Source organism: Anas platyrhynchos, chromosome 6, assembly GCF_047663525.1.
Source record: "Anas platyrhynchos isolate ZD024472 breed Pekin duck chromosome 6, IASCAAS_PekinDuck_T2T, whole genome shotgun sequence".
Taxonomy (NCBI): Eukaryota; Metazoa; Chordata; class Aves; order Anseriformes; family Anatidae; genus Anas; species Anas platyrhynchos.
In genome coordinates, this window is record NC_092592.1 from 26579167 (window position 1) to 26596341 (window position 17175).

A 17175-nucleotide genomic window follows, 5' to 3' on the forward strand; every position below is an offset into this window, starting at 1 on the left:
AGCTAAACCAAGGCTCATTTAGCATACCTTAACATCAGACTTTTAGTTGGAAGATGAAATGGTTACAAGAAGTAAATAAATTATAACATCTGCTCTTAGATTAAACTGTAAATTTCATTCCACAATGCTACAGCATCTCTTAGCTAAGTTCCCTTGGTACAATGAACACAAAAACTAAGACCCACAAGGGGCTGTGGTCTCCCTGCGTGATGTAACTTTCCCCTCTCTACTGCAGTAAGTTACACAGACCCTTGTGCACAGCAGGCAGAGTGTGGCAGCAAGGGTCACAGCTCAAGTCCGTATCTTCTGTCCCTGACAGCCAGAGAAGCCACTCTCTCCCTTTCACTTCTCAGCTGCAGAAACACAAATTCCCAGGCAGTCCAGCTGCAGGGAGATCCAGGTGCCAGGTTGGTGAGTCCAAGCAGGAGGGAGCTGCTCACCTGCACGCTGCTCCACTCCACTTACATCCACTCCACCTACAGCGTGGTGGTTTCAGTGTTCGTGATGCCAGCATCCTTTGCCATCGCAAAGAAGATGCCCTGCTTCTGAAGGAGCTCCTCAGGGCTGTCGTACTCCACAATCTTCCCTGCGTTCATCACCATCACCCTGGCAGCAGAGAACAAGAACACTTGAGCTCCCACAATCCGAGCCAACGGTTCTGCTGGCACCAGAACTAGAGCCCCACCAGCACACATTCCTCCTACAACCCCATTAGGTGGTTCACCTCTCAGGAGAGAGGTGAGGGCTCTCAACCCTGTGCTGGGGGATGAAATGCATGTGGTGTCAACAACCCCACTACGACCTGTTGCTGTAAAGGGTCCCAAAAATGTTACTCCCCACTAATGCATGGCCCTCCTTCCCATTCTCTGTCCTACTTTCCTGGAAGCTCTGTATATTGCTGTCCTGGGCATTGCAACCACCCCATCTTCTCTAACTACAACCTTGTGTCTGTCACTGGCATCTCCCTCCCCTTCCTAGGAGCCCTGTTCCCCGTATCCCACAGTACCTGTTGCTGTCCATGATGGTGTGGAGGCGGTGGGCGATGGTAAGGACAGTGCAGTCAGCAAACGCACTCCGGATCGTTGTCTGGATTAAGTGATCCGTCTCCAGATCTACAGCTGCCGTTGCCTCGTCCAGGATGAGGATCTTGGCTTTGCGGAGAAGGGCCCGGGCCAGGCACACGAGCTGCCTCTGCCCAACGCTGGATGAGGTGGGGAACATGAGTTACCAGGCAAACAAGTGGTGCTGAGGACCAGCAGGGCATCTGCAAGCCCACTCGCACACGCCACCCTGACCCCACCACCAGCCGGGACATGCCTCAGCTCCTCTGCTCACCTCAGGTTCTCCCCTCCCTCGCTCACAAGGTGTTGCAGCCTCTCGGGAAGTTCTTGCACATATGTCTTCAGGTGAGCCAGCTCGAGAGCCTTCCAGACCTCTTCATCGGTGTACTGGTCAAAGGGGTCCAAGTTCATCCGCAGGGTGCCGGTAAAGAGCACGGGGTCCTGCCAGGGACAGCACAGAGTGTTCACGTCTGCCATGGCCCTTCAGCAGAGGCAATGGCTCCAGGCCTGTCTGCCCCAAGTTGGCCACAGGCTGCTCGCCCTGCTGCCTGCTCCTGGCAAGGGTGGAGGTGAGGGGATGCCCACAGGTCCTGGGCTCTCTGCAGCACCCAGGGATGGGCTGCCCAGGGCACAGAGCCAGGGGAGGCCGTGCAGCAGTGGAATGTGGCTCACCTGGGGGATGATTGTGAGGTTCTGGCGCAGGTCGTGGAGCCCGATCGTCGCGATATCCACCCCGTCAATGACGATCTTCCCTCCTGCAGCCTCCAGCACCCGGAAGAGGCAGTTGGTGAGGGAGGACTTGCCAGCCCCAGTGCGGCCCACAACACCAACCTGTGGAAGCAAATATTTAGACCTGCTGGCAGGGTTGAGGAAAACAGGGCAGGTGATCTCTTGGTGTGGTGGGCCTCCCTGCCCCTGCTCCACAGCACATCTCCCCTTCCCTCTTCACTCCTATGGGAAGGTGTGTGGAGCTGGCTCTACCTTGCAGCCCTCCAGCCCCACATCCAGTTAGGACAGGGTCTGTCTCCCCACGTCTTGGTCCTCTGTGCCATCCCCACATGCAGCTTTGCTGGCTTGTCTGCACCACGGACTGCCAGAGGGCCTGTGCTGGCTGCAGCCATGAACCTTGCTCCCCCAGCAGTGGGGCTTATGCAGGCTGAAGCCACGGAGTGTTAGTACACCCAGGCATGGCAGCAAGCATCTGCAACCACCACCTCCCAGACTACTTCCTCTGGTCCCTTCCCTGCAGCTCTGGAGTCCCCAGGAGCCACATCCACATCACCATCCCTCCCCAGTCCACAGACTGGAACAAAGAGAGCAGAACCAACAGCATCACTAGGGAAAGGGTGCACTGCAGGCAGAGAGGTCCTCACCTTCTCGGTACTCCCAATATTGCAGGTGATCCCGTGAAGAACCAGCTCCAGTTCAGGTCGGTAACGAACTTTGTAGTCAATGAACTGGATCTCGCCCTTGCTGGGCCAGCCTTGGGGAGGACGTTTTTCTGTCACCCACGCAGCCTGGGGGCACAGGAGTGTTAGGGAGCTGCACCATGCAGTCCTGGCTTGCACCGAGCTGTGCAGCCGGTGTTTGCCCACACCCTGGTCTCCTCACCTCTCTCTTCACCTTCGTGTACTCATGTACCCGTTCCACAGCCACAATGTTCGTCTCCAGCTCTGAAGACATCCGCACCAGCCAGTTCAGTGTCTGGGTCACCTGCATGGCAGCGCCAGATGACACAGAGCTTAGCAGGATTCAAGAACAACCACCTCCCACCAACAGCCGAGAGCTCACGAACACAGCCCGGGCATGAGCATCCCTGGCAGCCCCTAACTTTCCTCTCACCAGCCACAGCCCCTTTTCCCCAGCCCTTCAAAAGCTTTGCTGAGGTGTCTCTGATCCACAGAGAATGTGCTCCTGCCCATGGCAGTGAGCATCTCCCTCACACTGGGATGTGTGCTCTCCTGGCTTCAAAACAGTTCCCAGGGATTGCCCTCCCCAGCAGGGAGACCCCAGCTAATCCCCTCCCCACATGTCAGAGCTGGATGCAGCCAGCCCAGAGCCAGCAGGGTGCTGCTCCCAGAAATGGAACAGAAAAAGCCTTCATTGACTCACGTTGAGGGCGGAGGAGATAGAGAGACCCACAATGCCCCCGTCCAAAGTGCCCTTTGAAATCACAGCTAGAAGTGCAGAGAAGAAGACCACCAGGCTCCCAACGAACTCCAGACGGATGGCCAGCCACCTGCACAGGGAGAACACGGCCCAAGCATTGGGCCCACCAGTGAGACCAGCATCCCACCAGCAGCCCTGAGCTCAGCACCATACGTGTGGTACCTGCCCCTACACAGCATGTTGTTTGTGGCTAATTCTGCAAGCTCTTCCACCACATCTGGCAGTCCCTGTGTCTCACATGTAATTTCCAGTGTTGGTAATGCCATATCAGAGGAACCCCAGCTACACAAACCTCACACACCCAAAACATCTACCCAGACACACACCAGCAGCAGGCAGTGCCCCCATCACACCCTCACCTGGCCTGAAGCACCAGCCTCTTCCCAGAACCCAGCAAGAGCATCACAGTCCTCAACAGCACAGACCAACCTGTTCAGGCTCCAGATACTTTATAGGGACCATACTCTACATTTCAGAGTCACCCTAAAAGGTCTCCTTCCCACATTCAGTGGCCCTATCCCAAGCTCCCCCAGTACAGACTCCCAGAGCATGTCCTGAGATAAAGAGGGAGGACTTCAGCATCCCAGGAACCTGTCTCAGGACCTGAGGCCCCTGGATGCAGAGTGCTGTGGCAGAAGGAGCAAACTCACCTATTGGAGACAATCCAGGAGTACACACTTTTCTGATTGATGTCCATTGTGCTCTCATTCTGCTTTAGGAACCGCTCCTGGTGTCCATAGGCCCGGATGACAGAAAGGCCTGACACTGTCTCACCAAAGTGGGAGTAGATGGGAGACCTGGTGACAGAGTCCAGACGCCGCAGCTGGCGTGACGTGGAGATGTAGTAGCGCTGAAATGAGGGACACAGCTCAGTTATCCACACAAACCCTGGCAGCAACAAGGGTACTGCTCCGAGCAGGGCAGAAGCTTCTCTCAAGCCCCAGTTACTCACCAGCACAAAATAGTAGAAGATGCCCAAGGGAACGACAATGATAGTGAAGAATGGGGTGGCCAAGGAGATCATGAGCAATGTGCTAATGATAGCCATGAAACAGGAGAGCCAGCTGCGGAAGGACATGGGAATGGTCTCATCTACTGTGAAGATGTCCTAGAGTGTCAAAAGAAGCAGGGAGAAGCAGTCAGTGACCCCAGAGAGAGGAAGGAACCCAAAGACTTCACACATATACGGTTCATGAGGAACACACGTATTTGTTCATCAGAAACAAAAAGCAACAGGGCTGGCTCCAGGTCCTCCTAGGTGTAGTCAGGTCTCCAGCTGGCTATCTATCCCTCTTCTAGCTGGGTGTCCTGTTTTGGCCCCAAAACAGGACATAGTATCCAGCCATGGCCTCCCTTGCACCAAGCAGAAGAGAAAATAATTTATTGGGATCCACTGTCCACTCTCCTGCTATTAAATATAGCCCAAGAGATGGTTTACCTCATAGGCAGCCGTGCATCCACCATACCCTTCTACTCCCTTCCAGGCCCTGATCTGGGCACATTTGTGCAGTGCTGAACTTCAGCAGGGATGTGCCACTACCCAATGCTCTCCAGACCAGCCAGAACAAACACCTTCTGGGGATTGTTCTCTTACCTTGGCAAACCTATTCACAATGCGGCCAGTGGGGGTCGTGTCAAAAAAGCTCATGGGCACCCGCAGGATGTTGCTGAGCAGTCGCTGATGCATAATGCGGGAGGCCCGCACGGCACCGTGAGCAGACAGCATAGTTGCAAAGAGCAGGAAGATAGCTGTAAGGAGAGCACGGGGTGGTCAGCACCAGCTTGCGTGTGATGCTGGCCCCATGTCAGTCCCTCCGGCTCATGGGACACACCAAGAAGTGAGGAGGCATCAAGATGCTCTGCAGTGACCCTCTGTGCCAATCCTGCACCTCATCTTGGGAAGCCCCAGTAACTGTGTCCCACCACAGGGAAGAACATTAACCCTTTGGGAAGGCTGTGGGCACCAGCACATCTCCAAACTGGTTACAGACTGCAGTCCTCAACATAAGAGGGCAACACAGTCTTCTTGGGTCAGTTTGCTCTGACTTCATGCTCGTAGCTGTACCCAGTCCAGGCAGGAGCAGGAGGGAAGGCACCAGCAGGCAGTTGGACACTGCTGGCTGCAGGCCTTGCAGGCCTTATCCCTGCTGGGCCACATCACTGAGGTGAGCAGATCCTGTGTCCCCACACTCACCTTGCGACACCCCCAGTGCCCCAAAGACGCCGATCCTCAGGTCTCGCTGCTGCACGGGGTAGGTCTGGTTCTGGTAGCGCTCCGCATCGTCAGTCCAGGCGCTGAGCCACAGGTTGGTCCCCACATAGGCCACGTACTGTGCAACATAGCCCATGGCAACCCAGAACGAATACCCCCAGCCAACAGCACGCAGGTACCGCAGGTACATGGAGAATTTCACCTGTGGACCAGTTCAGATGTCACTACTGTGCAGCAAACCCCAGCCAGGAACAGCCAACACAGCCTCTGTTCTCCTTCCCCACCGCCCATGGTGCTGCTCACACACACCTCCTCCTTCCACCACCCTGCACTAGCAGCCTGTCCCCCAGCCAGGGCCACCTCGGCCACCAGCTCCAGGCAGCACTGTCCCCTTCGGTGCCACTTGGCTGCAATGGGGCCACAGAAAGCTGGAGCTGGCTTCTCTGGGCCACAGCCAGGGTCTTGCAGGACTGAGCCAGGGCATTATGCTATCCCTCCTGCCCCCTTGCCATCCTCCTCACCTTGCCAGTTTCCACAGCTTCCTTCTCAATCAGCTGCTGGCCCTTCACTTTCTTAGGGGGCTCCTCCTGGGACTTCTTCAAGGAACTGGTGCTCTTTGTACTGATGCTGCAGGGAGGTGATGGGCACCGTTAGCCACAGGGTGCTGCAGGGTGCTGCGTGGCTCCTACTCCCCTGGGGGTCCACCCCTGGGCTGCGCTGGGACACCAGCCTTGGAACCCCCTGGGATAAGTGTCCTGACGTGCACAGCTTTGAATGAGCTTTGTGGAAACCCTAGGCATTTGCAGCCGTGAAATCAGAGCCCTTGGCCCCAAAAGCAGAACCAGCCCAGCAGAAGGAGTTTCAGAGAAGACCACAGGGTGAGGCTGTGGCACAACAATGCAAGGCAAGATCAGATGCTCTTTACCCAGCCTAGCTGGTGGTGGCAGAAGCTGACAGGAGGGCTCCCAGTCCCTTCTCTGCAGGAATGCCCCCAGTGAAGCCCCCAGGCCCCCTGATCTCCTAAAGAGCAATGCAGGAGCCAGGGGAGAGTGCTGAGAGCTCTGTCTGAGTCCCCACCTGCGAACGAACTCTCTCCGATGGACACTGGCCTCTCGCTTCAGCGTCGCAGACACCACATCATCGGGCCCCTCTTCCACACAAGGCTCAAGAGTTTCATCTCTCTGCTCTTCAACCTCCTCTAAAGCAACAGCTACAGACACAGGGGTGAAGAAAGGCAGGGTCAGGCAATGAGGAGAAGATCCCATGCACCAGAGATCTGCTGCACTCATCTCCACCCCCTGTTCCAGGCTCAGGCTGCGTCCTCCAGCCACACATCACTCCTCTTCCAACCCTGCTGCAAGCCCACCACAGCAGGGGGAGGAAGAAATCCACTCTGGGAGGAGAGCTGGCAGGTAGAGCAGGGCTAAAGGCCTGCACAGAGGCAGTTCCTGCTGCTGCCTTCTGCCTCAGAGATTTGTGCTAGTTTAGGAGGTGCGGGACCCGGTAGGACACATCACACCAGTTTAGGAGCACCTCTCTGAGCTGAGAGATGGATCCTGTGGGGACAAACTGGGAATAGCCAGGCTTCACCTGGACAACTGAATTATCAGTGTTTACCCAGGGCTGAGCCTGGGCAGGGCAAGCATCTACCTGACCTGGTGCCACTCCTTTCCGTAGGACTGGTGGAGCTGACAAAGATGAAATATTATCCAACACCACGCTCAAAATAAACTAAAGGATCTTTCTCACCCCGGCATTGTTAAAGTGTACAGCTTGTTGCCTCATAAGACTATGAGAGCCATACACATAAATGACCTGAAAAGGCAGTAAAGCGTTAGACATCCATTAGTGGCTGTTCACAGTAATACCTGGACGCAAATCTTTGGCAGAAAGCCCTTGAGCTGCTGGTTGTGGGCAGCTGGGAAGGACACACAGCAGCCACAGCTGGGGCCTGGGCTGGACAGAGTCAGGCCAGAGTAATGAATAGGGTCATGGGGCTTTCACAGCCTCAAGACACACACACAGCCCCTTCACCTGCCCAGTAGAGTTTCCAGTACCTGTGGTATTTTTCTCTGCAGCCTCCTCCTCATGGTTGCCATAGGAGTTCAGGAACTGGGCAAAGGCCCCCCTGTTTGCAAGCAGGGTGCTGTAGGAGCCGTGTTCAGACACTGCTCCTGCCACCAGCACCACGATGTTATCAACCTGGGGCAGGAAACTGATACCGTGTGTCACCAAGATCCGTGTCTGCAATAAAGCGGCACTGCAGTTGGAGGGTAGTGAGCATCACAACACCCCCTGCCCCCCAGCCTGCACCCTGCAGGCTCTCTGTCCTCTAGTCGGGGACCTCTCCATTTATCACTGCCTGCCTGTGGGGACACAGGGCACCCCACACTTCTCCACACCCCTCTAGGGATCCACAAGGACTCTCCCACCTACTGGAAAGCTGCGGGATCCTTTCTCTGTCCCAGGCAAGCAACCCCAGCCTTCCCTGGACGGCCAACACAGTGCCAGGGCCATTTCTACCTGTCTTAGTCCCAGGAAGAAGGACACAAGTGCTCACCTTCTTCTGCAGCAGTCCTTTTGGCCCCAGCACGTTCTCGAAAAGGTACTTGCCAACATGTGCATCCACGGCAGAGAGGGGGTCATCCAGGACATAGATGTCGGCATTGCTGTACACTGCCCGGGCCAGGCTGACCCTCTGTTTCTGTCCCCCACTCAGGTTAATGCCCTGAAAGGGAAGGGACCTCTGTGAGCCCTGGGCTGGCACAGGGCAATGGCTCTTTCTCCTGCTGCATGTGTTTGCCCCACAGTTGTTCACCCCCACCTCTCCACACAGTGCCCAGGGCTGATACCTTCTCTCCAATCTCCGTCTGGTCCCCTGCAGGCAGCAGCTCCAGGTCTGGGAGGAGGGCACAGGCCTTGATGACCTGCTGATACCTAGCTTCATCCAGCTCCGACCCAAAAAGGATGTTGTCTTTCAGCGTGGCATTTTGGATCCAGGCCTGCTGGGGGACGTAGGCCAGGGAGCCCTGGCAGAGAGACACAAGAAGAGGTTCATCACCAGGGCACCGGCCTGAACACGGCCCCCTCCCATAGCTGGTCCTTGTCCTGGAGCCCCTCTGGTACCAGTCTGGTCCCTGACCTGGGAGGCTGCACGGTCACCCAGTGCCTGTCTCGCTGCCCCCTGCGAGCCCCGCAGCCTTCTCACCTGGATATTGATGTGTCCCTTGATATTCTCCATCTCCCCCAGCATGGCTGACACCAGGGAAGACTTGCCCGAGCCCACAGCACCCACCACAGCCACCAGGCTCCCAGGTTTGATGTCCAGAGTGACACTGCAAGACAAGAGTGTGGAGTAAGCAGCACCACCAGGTCACCCCTGCACAGGACCAACACAGAGCAGAGGAGCATCTCTGGGGAGTGCACCTCTAGCAGCATTGTGAAGAGGTGACTGCCGCCCCCAGCTAACCTTTTCCAAGGAGAAAGACCCTCTCCCCACCCCTCTGACCCCACACGACACAGAGCACTTACTCTCTTATTGCAGCATTCCCATCCTGCTCCCAGGAAAACGTGGCATCCGAGAAACGCACAGCGCTGCCTGCCAACGCAAAGACACCTCAGGGCTGAGGAAGCCCTGGACTGCCTCATCCCTGATCCCAACCCACACGTCCCCAAACCCAGCCTGCACAGCCCCCAAACCCTTCTGCACAGCCCTTCACCTGGTTCTGTCCAGTTCCCACCTCCCTAGCTCCATCTCCAAACTAGTTCAGCCCCTACTGCCCCACGGCCCCACTGCTCAGTGGGCAGGGTTGGGCCAGCCCATGACCCACAGGGACTAACACGGAGGTTTTTGCCTACCTGAAATGGGGTCGTGATGAATAGCTGAGGTGTCCATCTCTTCTCCGCCCAGGTACCGCTCCAGCCTCGCCGTCGAGACGTTGGTCTGTCACGGCAGAAGGAGGATGGCATGGCTTGGTAGGCTGCCAGGAGCCCCGTAAGCACAGCACCACACACACACAGCGCTCACCCAAGCAGCAGCCCCCACCTCTCAGCCCCAAGCCTGTGTCACACACGAGTCTTTTCCCACCCTATTGCCAGCAGAATCCTGTGCACATATCCCTGGGTGTCCAGGGCCCAGGTCCATCACACATCCAAGCCCCATGTGCTGGTTTGGATAGAGGTACCACGAGACCCTCCTGCACCGCGTGGGCACTGACCTGCACCAGGGAAGAGAGGACCAAGGGCAGCATGGACATGGGGAAGCGCAGCACATTGAAAAGGGAGATGGCAGTAAAGGCCTTCTGTGCATCCAGGACGTTGTTCGGATCCACCAGTACGTAGACAGCAAAGCTCGCCAAGGACACCTGGGACAGGTAGCAGCAGAGAAAGCCACCATCAGTGTGGTTGGGTGCCCCTTTTCTCCCCCTCACTGTACTCCAGCCGAGGTTCCCCATCTCTCCCACCCCCTCAAACACAGCCCAGGCCCAGCTCCCAGGGTGGTGCAGCTCTCCCCAGGCCCTTCGGCACTCACCAGGAAGGGGGCACATGTGAACACGAAGATAGAGACCGACTGCAGGTAGGTGAAGTTCAGCAGGTCCTTCAGCTCACGTGCCCGGATCTCGTTGATTCGCTTCTCAAAGGAGGGCTCCCAGGCAAAAAGCTTCAGAATCTGTGGGGCAACCAGGGTGAGCAGGTCCTGGCCTCACGGCAATGCCCACCCTCACACCCAGCTCACTGGCAGCCAGCACCTTGCTCAGAAGCCTGCTTGCCCACCACATTCCCCCTGGCTCAGAGCACTTCCCCACAGCATTCCCACTCCCCATCCTTGGTTCACAGGTCACTGTGAGCCTCTGCCACCACAGCAGCATGCTCACCACTGTGGCTGTCCAGGAAATCCCTGGGATACCCTTTCTGTAATGAAAGTCTTGTTCTAGGTACCCAGGGATTCTCCCCAGCCAGCTTTTCACAAGAAAATTTAGAGACTGAGACTTGGCCACCCCAGAGACCCCAGGCCAGACAGTAACTCTGATTCTGTAGGGTTATTGGGGTGCACTGCCTCTGGTACAGTGCACCAAGGAGAGGGGTGCAGCTCCACTGCTCACCTTGATTCCATTGAGGACTTCACCCATTATTTTCATGCGCTCATCTTTGTTCTTCATGTTCCTCACCTACAAAGAAAAGAGCCACGGGTTGTGTCAGCATCTAAACCAGGCAGAGCTCACCCTTGGAAATACACCTGTGCTGCCCCAGGGAACAGAAGGGGGGGGCTCCAGACCCCAGAGAAGCCATGAAGCTGGATGTTGCCTCCCTGGGGCTCTGGACATTCTGGTAAAAAAAAACACCCTGTTATGATGCAGAATCTAGAGCTTTATGTTATGGTTGGTAATATCTTGCTTTCAGTCCTCAAGGCTGCACTCAGACCTGTTCAAGTTCAGATTGATCTCACCTGCCTCCTGCTTATCTCAGGTGCTCATCTCCCCCTGGCTTAAGCTCCAGCCCCCCCAGCCCAAGTCAAACTTCCTAGCCTGGGAAAGATCTGCAGCATAACAAGGCAGGCAAGGGGAGTGGGGAAAAGGAGTGGGGAGAACAATAGCAGGCCTCTGGAGCGGGAGGACAGGGAGAATATTGCCCCCACCACTGACCTGAATGCCTTTGGCCTTAGCAACCAGGAACCCATTGATGGGGATGAGCAGCACCATGACTGCGATGCCAGCCAGGACAGAGGGGCCCAGCTCTCCCCAGAGGAAGACAATGGATAGGATAATTTGCAGGGGGGATGACCACAGCTGGTGGATGAAGTTGGCCATGTCCATGAACCTCTGGGCATCAGCAGACATCAGATTCACAGTCTCTCCCACCGTGGACTCCTTGCGGGTGGCACTGGACATGGTGAGTGCCTGGAAAGAGAAAAAAACAGTCACTGCGGGGCTCTGGGAGCAGCTTGGCAGCCAGCAGAATGACACAAAGCAGGGCACTAGCAGGCCAGGCTGAAACTGCTCCTGGTGCTTCTCTGCTGGTCAGGGGTGCTCTCATTACAGCCTGCACATGGGGAGCCAGCGACACGCTGGGAGCAAAGCAACACATCCAAGGACAGGAATACCAGGGGCAGCTGCCCTAGGTGTTGCACTGCTCTGAAGAGAAACCTCTCCTTGGTCCCTGGTAGCCATCAAAGCAGTTTACCCCAAGGTGCTTGGGCAGGCAACAGATGCCAGATTCCCCAGCCCAGCTGGGAGAAAGCTGACTGGGTGGTAATGGGACCATACCAACCTTCTTGTAGATGGCAGCGATGAGACTGGCACGCACGTTTGTGCCTAGATGGAAGCACAAGTGGAAGTACTGCTGCAGGCAGAGGGACTGGATCAGTGCCGTCAGGAAGAGCAGGATGGAATACAGGTAGCCTTGCCAGGCAAACGCCTCCTCATCCGACACAAAGGCGATCAGCAGCCTGGAGGGCAGAGAGGGCCATGAGACACCCACCCTCCTGAGACAGCCCCAGGCAGGATGCTCCGGACCAACAGAGGGAGAGCAGCCTCGCAAGGGTAGTGACAGAGACCCTGCCCCACACAGCTGGCTGGACACACAGCAAGCTGGGCCCCCCGCCTTAGGGAGACTATTTTGAAGGATATCAGGAGCAAGATCTCATCCTCAGCAGCTGGCAGCCAGCTCAGATCTGCTCAGTTCTTCATTAAACTGTAACCCAAGACCTTCTCGTATCTTTGTTGAGGGCACAGAAAGTCACCAGGGTGTGGGACTGGGAGAGGTGTGTGTGTTGTGGCGGTGGGGTTGGAGCTGTGCACAGAGGAATGTGGTGGAGCTGGGTGCGAGGTCAGGAGAGTGCATGGTCAGGGAGAGAGGAATGACTCACTTCAGCAGCTGGGGGCTGACAAACACAAGCCCATCGTGCACCAGTTTGAAAGCCACTGAGAGCAGGAGGTTCTTCCAGAAGGTTTTACCGAGAGCTTTCATCAACCAACCCCTGGGGTAATCCTTGTGAGGGCCTTTAGCCCCCTTCTTCTTCTTCTTTGGCTGCTTCTCCTCCTAGAGGGAAGATGACACAGAAGTAATTGGGTGGGTTGTGTGGCTTCTTGCAGCTGGAAGGATGCTTCCAGGACAGCTCCACAGCCCCCAGACCAGGTTATCCTGAATGAAGGAGCTGCTCATACTGCAGACCTGAGGGTGGTTCCTGCCCTTCTGTAGGGCAGGAGGATGGAGACTTTCCTGCTCTCTCAAAAGTAAGGGGATCTCCTGAGGACTGGAAAGGCTGTGTCATGGGTCACCCCATCCTTGCCAAAGGCCCCACAGAATCACAGTGGGGAAAACCCAGCACTGGGGCTACAGGGAGCTGACGCTATTCCCACAGTTGAGGGAAGGGACTTACCATCACCAAGATGTCTTGGCTCTGGGCCTTGCTCATACTATTCTCATGGTCTGGGTCACTTTCCCGCTGTCTTTTTTTGCGTTTCCGTATCTCCAGTTCTGCTTGGGCCTTCCTCACTGCAGTCTTCATGTTCTTCTCAAAAGCACCATAAATAGCCTGTATCTTGTCTTTATCTTTCAAGTCCCAGACATCCTCAATCTCTAGGGGCTTGCGATAGCCCTTGTAAACCATCCTGTGGGGCAGAGAAATCTCCCCTTAGCAAGCCTCCAGCACTACATCAGCATGAGAGCCTGTGCTGCAAATTGAGAGCTTTCACACCCAGTCTGGCCCTGACAGAGGGAAGAATGCCAGCTCCCTTCTTCGTGTTCACACAGCCTGGTATGGCTGCAGCTTCTCCTCCTGCTCCCAAGCAGCTGGGCAACTTCTGTGCCACACTTCCCAGCTGTGGCAGATTGCTGCTCCCTGAAAGCTGGGCCCCATGCACCAGGTACCAGTGCACAGCAAGGCAGGAGGGGGCTGAGCTCAGGCTGCACAGACAGCATTGAAAATGACGTCTCTCTCTGCGCTGGCCCAGCGCTAAAGCACCACTGATTTTCACCAGCCCAGACCTCCCGTGGAGCCCTGCTCACCTGCTGTACCACTCGAAGGTGATGGAGCTCAGGAAGGAGGCTGTCACCTCTGGATTCTAGGGTACAAAGCAAAGAGAAGTGGGTACTGAGGCAATACGAGTGCTGAGAAGATGGTGTTGACAAGAATTGCCTTGGCACCCCAACCCTTAGGAAACCCCAGAGGTTTCAAACAGTGCCAGCTCCAGCCCCAGGAACCCCTCCTCACAGCCAGAAGTGCCTCCTCCTTGGGGACACATGCAGGTGCCCCAGGCTGCAGGCTCCAGATCTCCTTGTGCCCCTTGCTGACATCCCCCAGTCTCACACAGGCACCTCTGCAGCCTGAGGCAGCCCACCCTGCCCTGCACAAGGCCAGCCGGGATGTGCCACCCTGAGTCCCACACCCGCTCCTGCCTGCACCTCATACCTTCTTTGTCATTTCCTTTGCTTCTGGGGCAATGTCTGAGAAGCCTGAGAGAAGGAAGAGCAGCAGCTGGAGCCCGTAGGAGATGAAGAAAAGGACAAACCGCGGCACATCGGTGATTGGGTCCTGCAAGTGTGCAGAGTCCAGGGTGAATCCTGGGGCTTGCCTCAAGCCCACCAAGCCCTCAGTGGCAGAGCATCCCCAGGACAGTAAACAAGCCAGGCCCAACAGAGCAGTTGCAGAACTTGCTCCGGTCCCTGGCTCAGCTTCCCTTCACCACCCCTCTTTCTTTCTCCCTGACCTCCTCCTGGAAGTCCAAAAGGGGATAAAATGGTCCCAGAGAGCTTATGCTTCCTCAAAGGGAGTGGGTGAGTTTAAAGATCCATTCATCTTCAGGCCTCTTCCAGCCCCCCAAGGTACTTAGGGCAACTGGGACCCCAGTGATGCCACTGAGAGCTTGTCAGGGGGTGAAGTCTGCAGGGACTTCCTTTGGGGACAAAACCAGACTGTTGGGAAGCACCCAGCTTCCTGCCAAACCCGACCTGCAGTGCTCTCCGGATGAGGGACTGGAACGGTAATATCCCACAGAGCAGGGACAGAATCCAGAAGCAGAAAAGTATCCCCGAGTCCCTGCGCAGGCAGAACCGGCGTGTGTCATGGATCAGCAGGACCAGGAACTAGAAGGAAAATCGGTCTGAGCTTCAGGCAGGGCAGCAAGACTAGGTCTTCCTTTTAAACGTGCCTTTGGGGCATGTGTCCCAGGACGTGGTCTTCTGGGATTCACTATTCTGAAGACACTCAGCTCGCTGCCAGCCCTATAGGAGCTTTGGACTTAAATGCAAAGAGCAAAGGTTTATTTCAGAAAGATGTAAGATCAAACTCCTCACAGAAAAAAAAAAAAAAAGGTCTGAAAGCACACGATACAGCAGGGCACTACTCTGTTAAGAGAGTTTTAGATTTGCTGTGAGGAGTGAATATTGAATATCACTTATCTCTGGGCAGTCCCCTCGGATTAAAATCTCTCATAAACTTAGCATGTAAAACCAAATGACATGATAAAAGAGCAATTGTTAGCAAACCGGGGTGCTATGTTTGCTTGTAAGTGTAGCTCCTAAGTTTTATGGCTTTAAGACTGCTACAACAGCTCATAACTTCTACGAGAGATCTGCTACTTCTGCACGTATTCTATCACAGCTAACAGCCTCTATGTCCTTAGTTTCCTAGAGGACACATCTCACAAATCGTTACTCATAAATCACATCTTTAATCACAGATTTTTAATCACAAAACTTTAATCCCAAATCTTTAATTACAAATCTCTACTCCCTAGGAATTCTGTAGCACTTCACAAGTCTTCCCACAAAATTCAGCAGTTACATGCAGGAAACTGAGATATCAGAGCAGCATGCCATGGACTGATGCTCATACTGTGCTATCAGTCCTGTGAAACCCATACTCCTCCCTCCTTGACCTACACTTCACCCTACTGCAGCTTCACCCTTCAGCCCGGCTGCTGAGACACGCAGCTGGGGCCCTTGCTGCTGCAGGGCACGAGGCTGGTTATGGATGGCACAGCTGATCCCAGACCCCTTGGGAGGTTGTGCCTGCTGGAGACGTGTTATAAAAAAAAGAAATCCAGTGTTTTGCATCCAGTTTCTGGGGCTGGCCCCCATCACTTACCGGAGGAGCAGTCAAGTCCTTTCTGATGTATCCCTGTGCTCAGCCTGGCTGCCACATTGCCCATAGCTATGCCTAGTGCACAGCTCTCACCACCCCATCCTGCCCTGCCTGGGATCTTCCTTAAAGCAGAAAGGTCACTAAAGCCTCTGGCAGAAAGTTCAGCTATGGCCACAGACACTGTGCCTATCCCAATTTTTAGTAAGCAGGAGGGAGCACCACACAGCCAGACACCCACCCTCAGCCTATTCCCTTGGGCACTTCCCATACATATTGAGGGCTGCTCCCTACCCATCTCCCCAGCTGTTTCCCTGCAGAGGCAGCTTCCCCCCATCCCTGTGCAATGGAAGCTTTCTGCTGCTCGTCCCTGCAGTCACATCCTGTCTTTCTGGTGACAACGTCCAGCTAGCGCTTACCCAGGTGACCATGTACAGGCTGGGGTTTGTGTACCGGACAGCTGGCGGGGAGTCCAGCCCCATGTCCTCCAGAAATGCCAGCACCAGCTCTGCCACCGCCGTCAGCACCAGCAGCACAGTGAGCACCTGCGTGGAGAGGGCAGCGGTCGTGAGGGGAGAGCCAGCCCAGCGGGTGCACTGGGTACCACTGGGAGACAGTGCAATGGGGCGAAAAGCACCGAGCTCCACTGAGCTCCATTATCCTCTCTGTCCCAGATATACCTCATCATAGGCTTCCCTTTGGGTACCCCCAGCCCATTGCTCCCTCTCTCCTACACTTCCCATCCATCCATTCCTCATCTTTCTCCAACCCAGAGGCTTTCCACTCACCACCCCTTCATCCCAGGCTGCTCCAGCCTGCCCTCCGTGTCCCCCTCAGCCCCACTCCACCTGTTTGAAGATGTAGAGTTTGGTCAGAGATGATTTCCTCTCTTTGCCTCTGCACATGGGCAGGAGCTGCCATGGAGTGAAAATCCAGAGGAAGCCAAGGGGGATCCAGACCAGCACAGTCTTCTGGAAGCACTCTGGCAGGTCAGCATCTGGGCGAGTGAGGTACGAGGCGTTCTGTTGGCAAGGACAGACAGACAGGTCACTTGGGATCACTTGACCCTCACCTGACTCACAGCACAAGAGCCAGAACTTCTAGGGCTCCTACCCACAGTTTCCATCCCACTGCAGCCTCAGTCCCCCACACCCGCTCTCCCAATTTACTGCTCTTCCCTTCCGCTGAGCATCCTTCCCCGACAGGCAATGGGGGCCCCAATGCAGCCACTCACCCAAAAGACAGAGCCGCAGAACTTCTCCAGGGCTGCCGACATGGCTTGGTTCAGGAGAGACGAGACGGCAGCTCCTTCTCCTCGCTCTGCCCAGTTGTGAGAGTCCTGGGTGGATACGCGGGATAAAAGTCCCCACACACCCTCAGCTGGTGTTGGGATAAAATCCCTGATGGTACTCAGTTAATTATCAACTTGGTGTCATTGCACAATGCCACAGACCAGCGCACTGACCAAAAGGGCCTCGGAAAACCTCACAAGCCCCAGGGAAGGGAAAAGAGGAAGCCCCAAGAAAGAAAAGGAAGGGAAGCTGCTGTCACAGAGCCGCCGCAGGCTCTGCAGTGCAGCATTGCACAACGTGGTCACTGCTCTGAAACCACAGCCTTCGCCGGTGTACACAGACAGGCTTGTGCATGGCCAC

The 17175-nt window shown here is 55.7% G+C and overlaps 1 protein-coding gene across 1 annotated transcript; it reads right to left on the bottom strand.

Moving 5' to 3' along the window:
- Window positions 1-17: 17 nt before the first annotated feature.
- Window positions 18-16919, bottom strand: ABCC2 (ATP binding cassette subfamily C member 2). Its single transcript, XM_072039686.1, has 32 exons — window positions 16758-16919; window positions 16372-16545; window positions 15943-16068; window positions 14392-14526; window positions 13853-13975; window positions 13450-13505; window positions 12821-13052; window positions 12308-12480; window positions 11710-11887; window positions 11085-11339; window positions 10545-10610; window positions 9974-10111; window positions 9660-9806; window positions 9301-9385; window positions 8974-9040; window positions 8651-8777; window positions 8295-8471; window positions 8003-8170; window positions 7500-7686; window positions 6520-6652; window positions 5964-6069; window positions 5425-5644; window positions 4825-4979; window positions 4183-4338; window positions 3881-4080; window positions 3174-3300; window positions 2673-2774; window positions 2435-2578; window positions 1734-1892; window positions 1336-1502; window positions 1007-1201; window positions 18-606 (listed from the first exon to the last, which is right to left on the bottom strand). The coding sequence occupies exons 1-32, from the start codon at window positions 16797-16799 to the stop codon at window positions 477-479; spliced, it is 4650 nt and encodes a 1549-aa protein (XP_071895787.1). The 5' UTR covers window positions 16800-16919; the 3' UTR covers window positions 18-476.
- Between the last annotated feature and the right edge of the window lie 256 nt (window positions 16920-17175).

Coding starts and splice junctions, on each gene's coding strand:
- ABCC2 (XM_072039686.1), bottom strand. CDS start 16,799: ATGTCGGCAGCCCTGGAGAAGTTCTGCGGCTCTGTCTTTTGG. Junction 12,481..12,820: donor GCCAAGACATCTTGGTGATG/GTAAGTCCCTTC, acceptor TCTTCCCTCTAG/GAGGAGAAGCAGCCAAAGAA. Junction 10,611..11,084: donor CTAAGGCCAAAGGCATTCAG/GTCAGTGGTGGG, acceptor TTTTCTTTGTAG/GTGAGGAACATGAAGAACAA.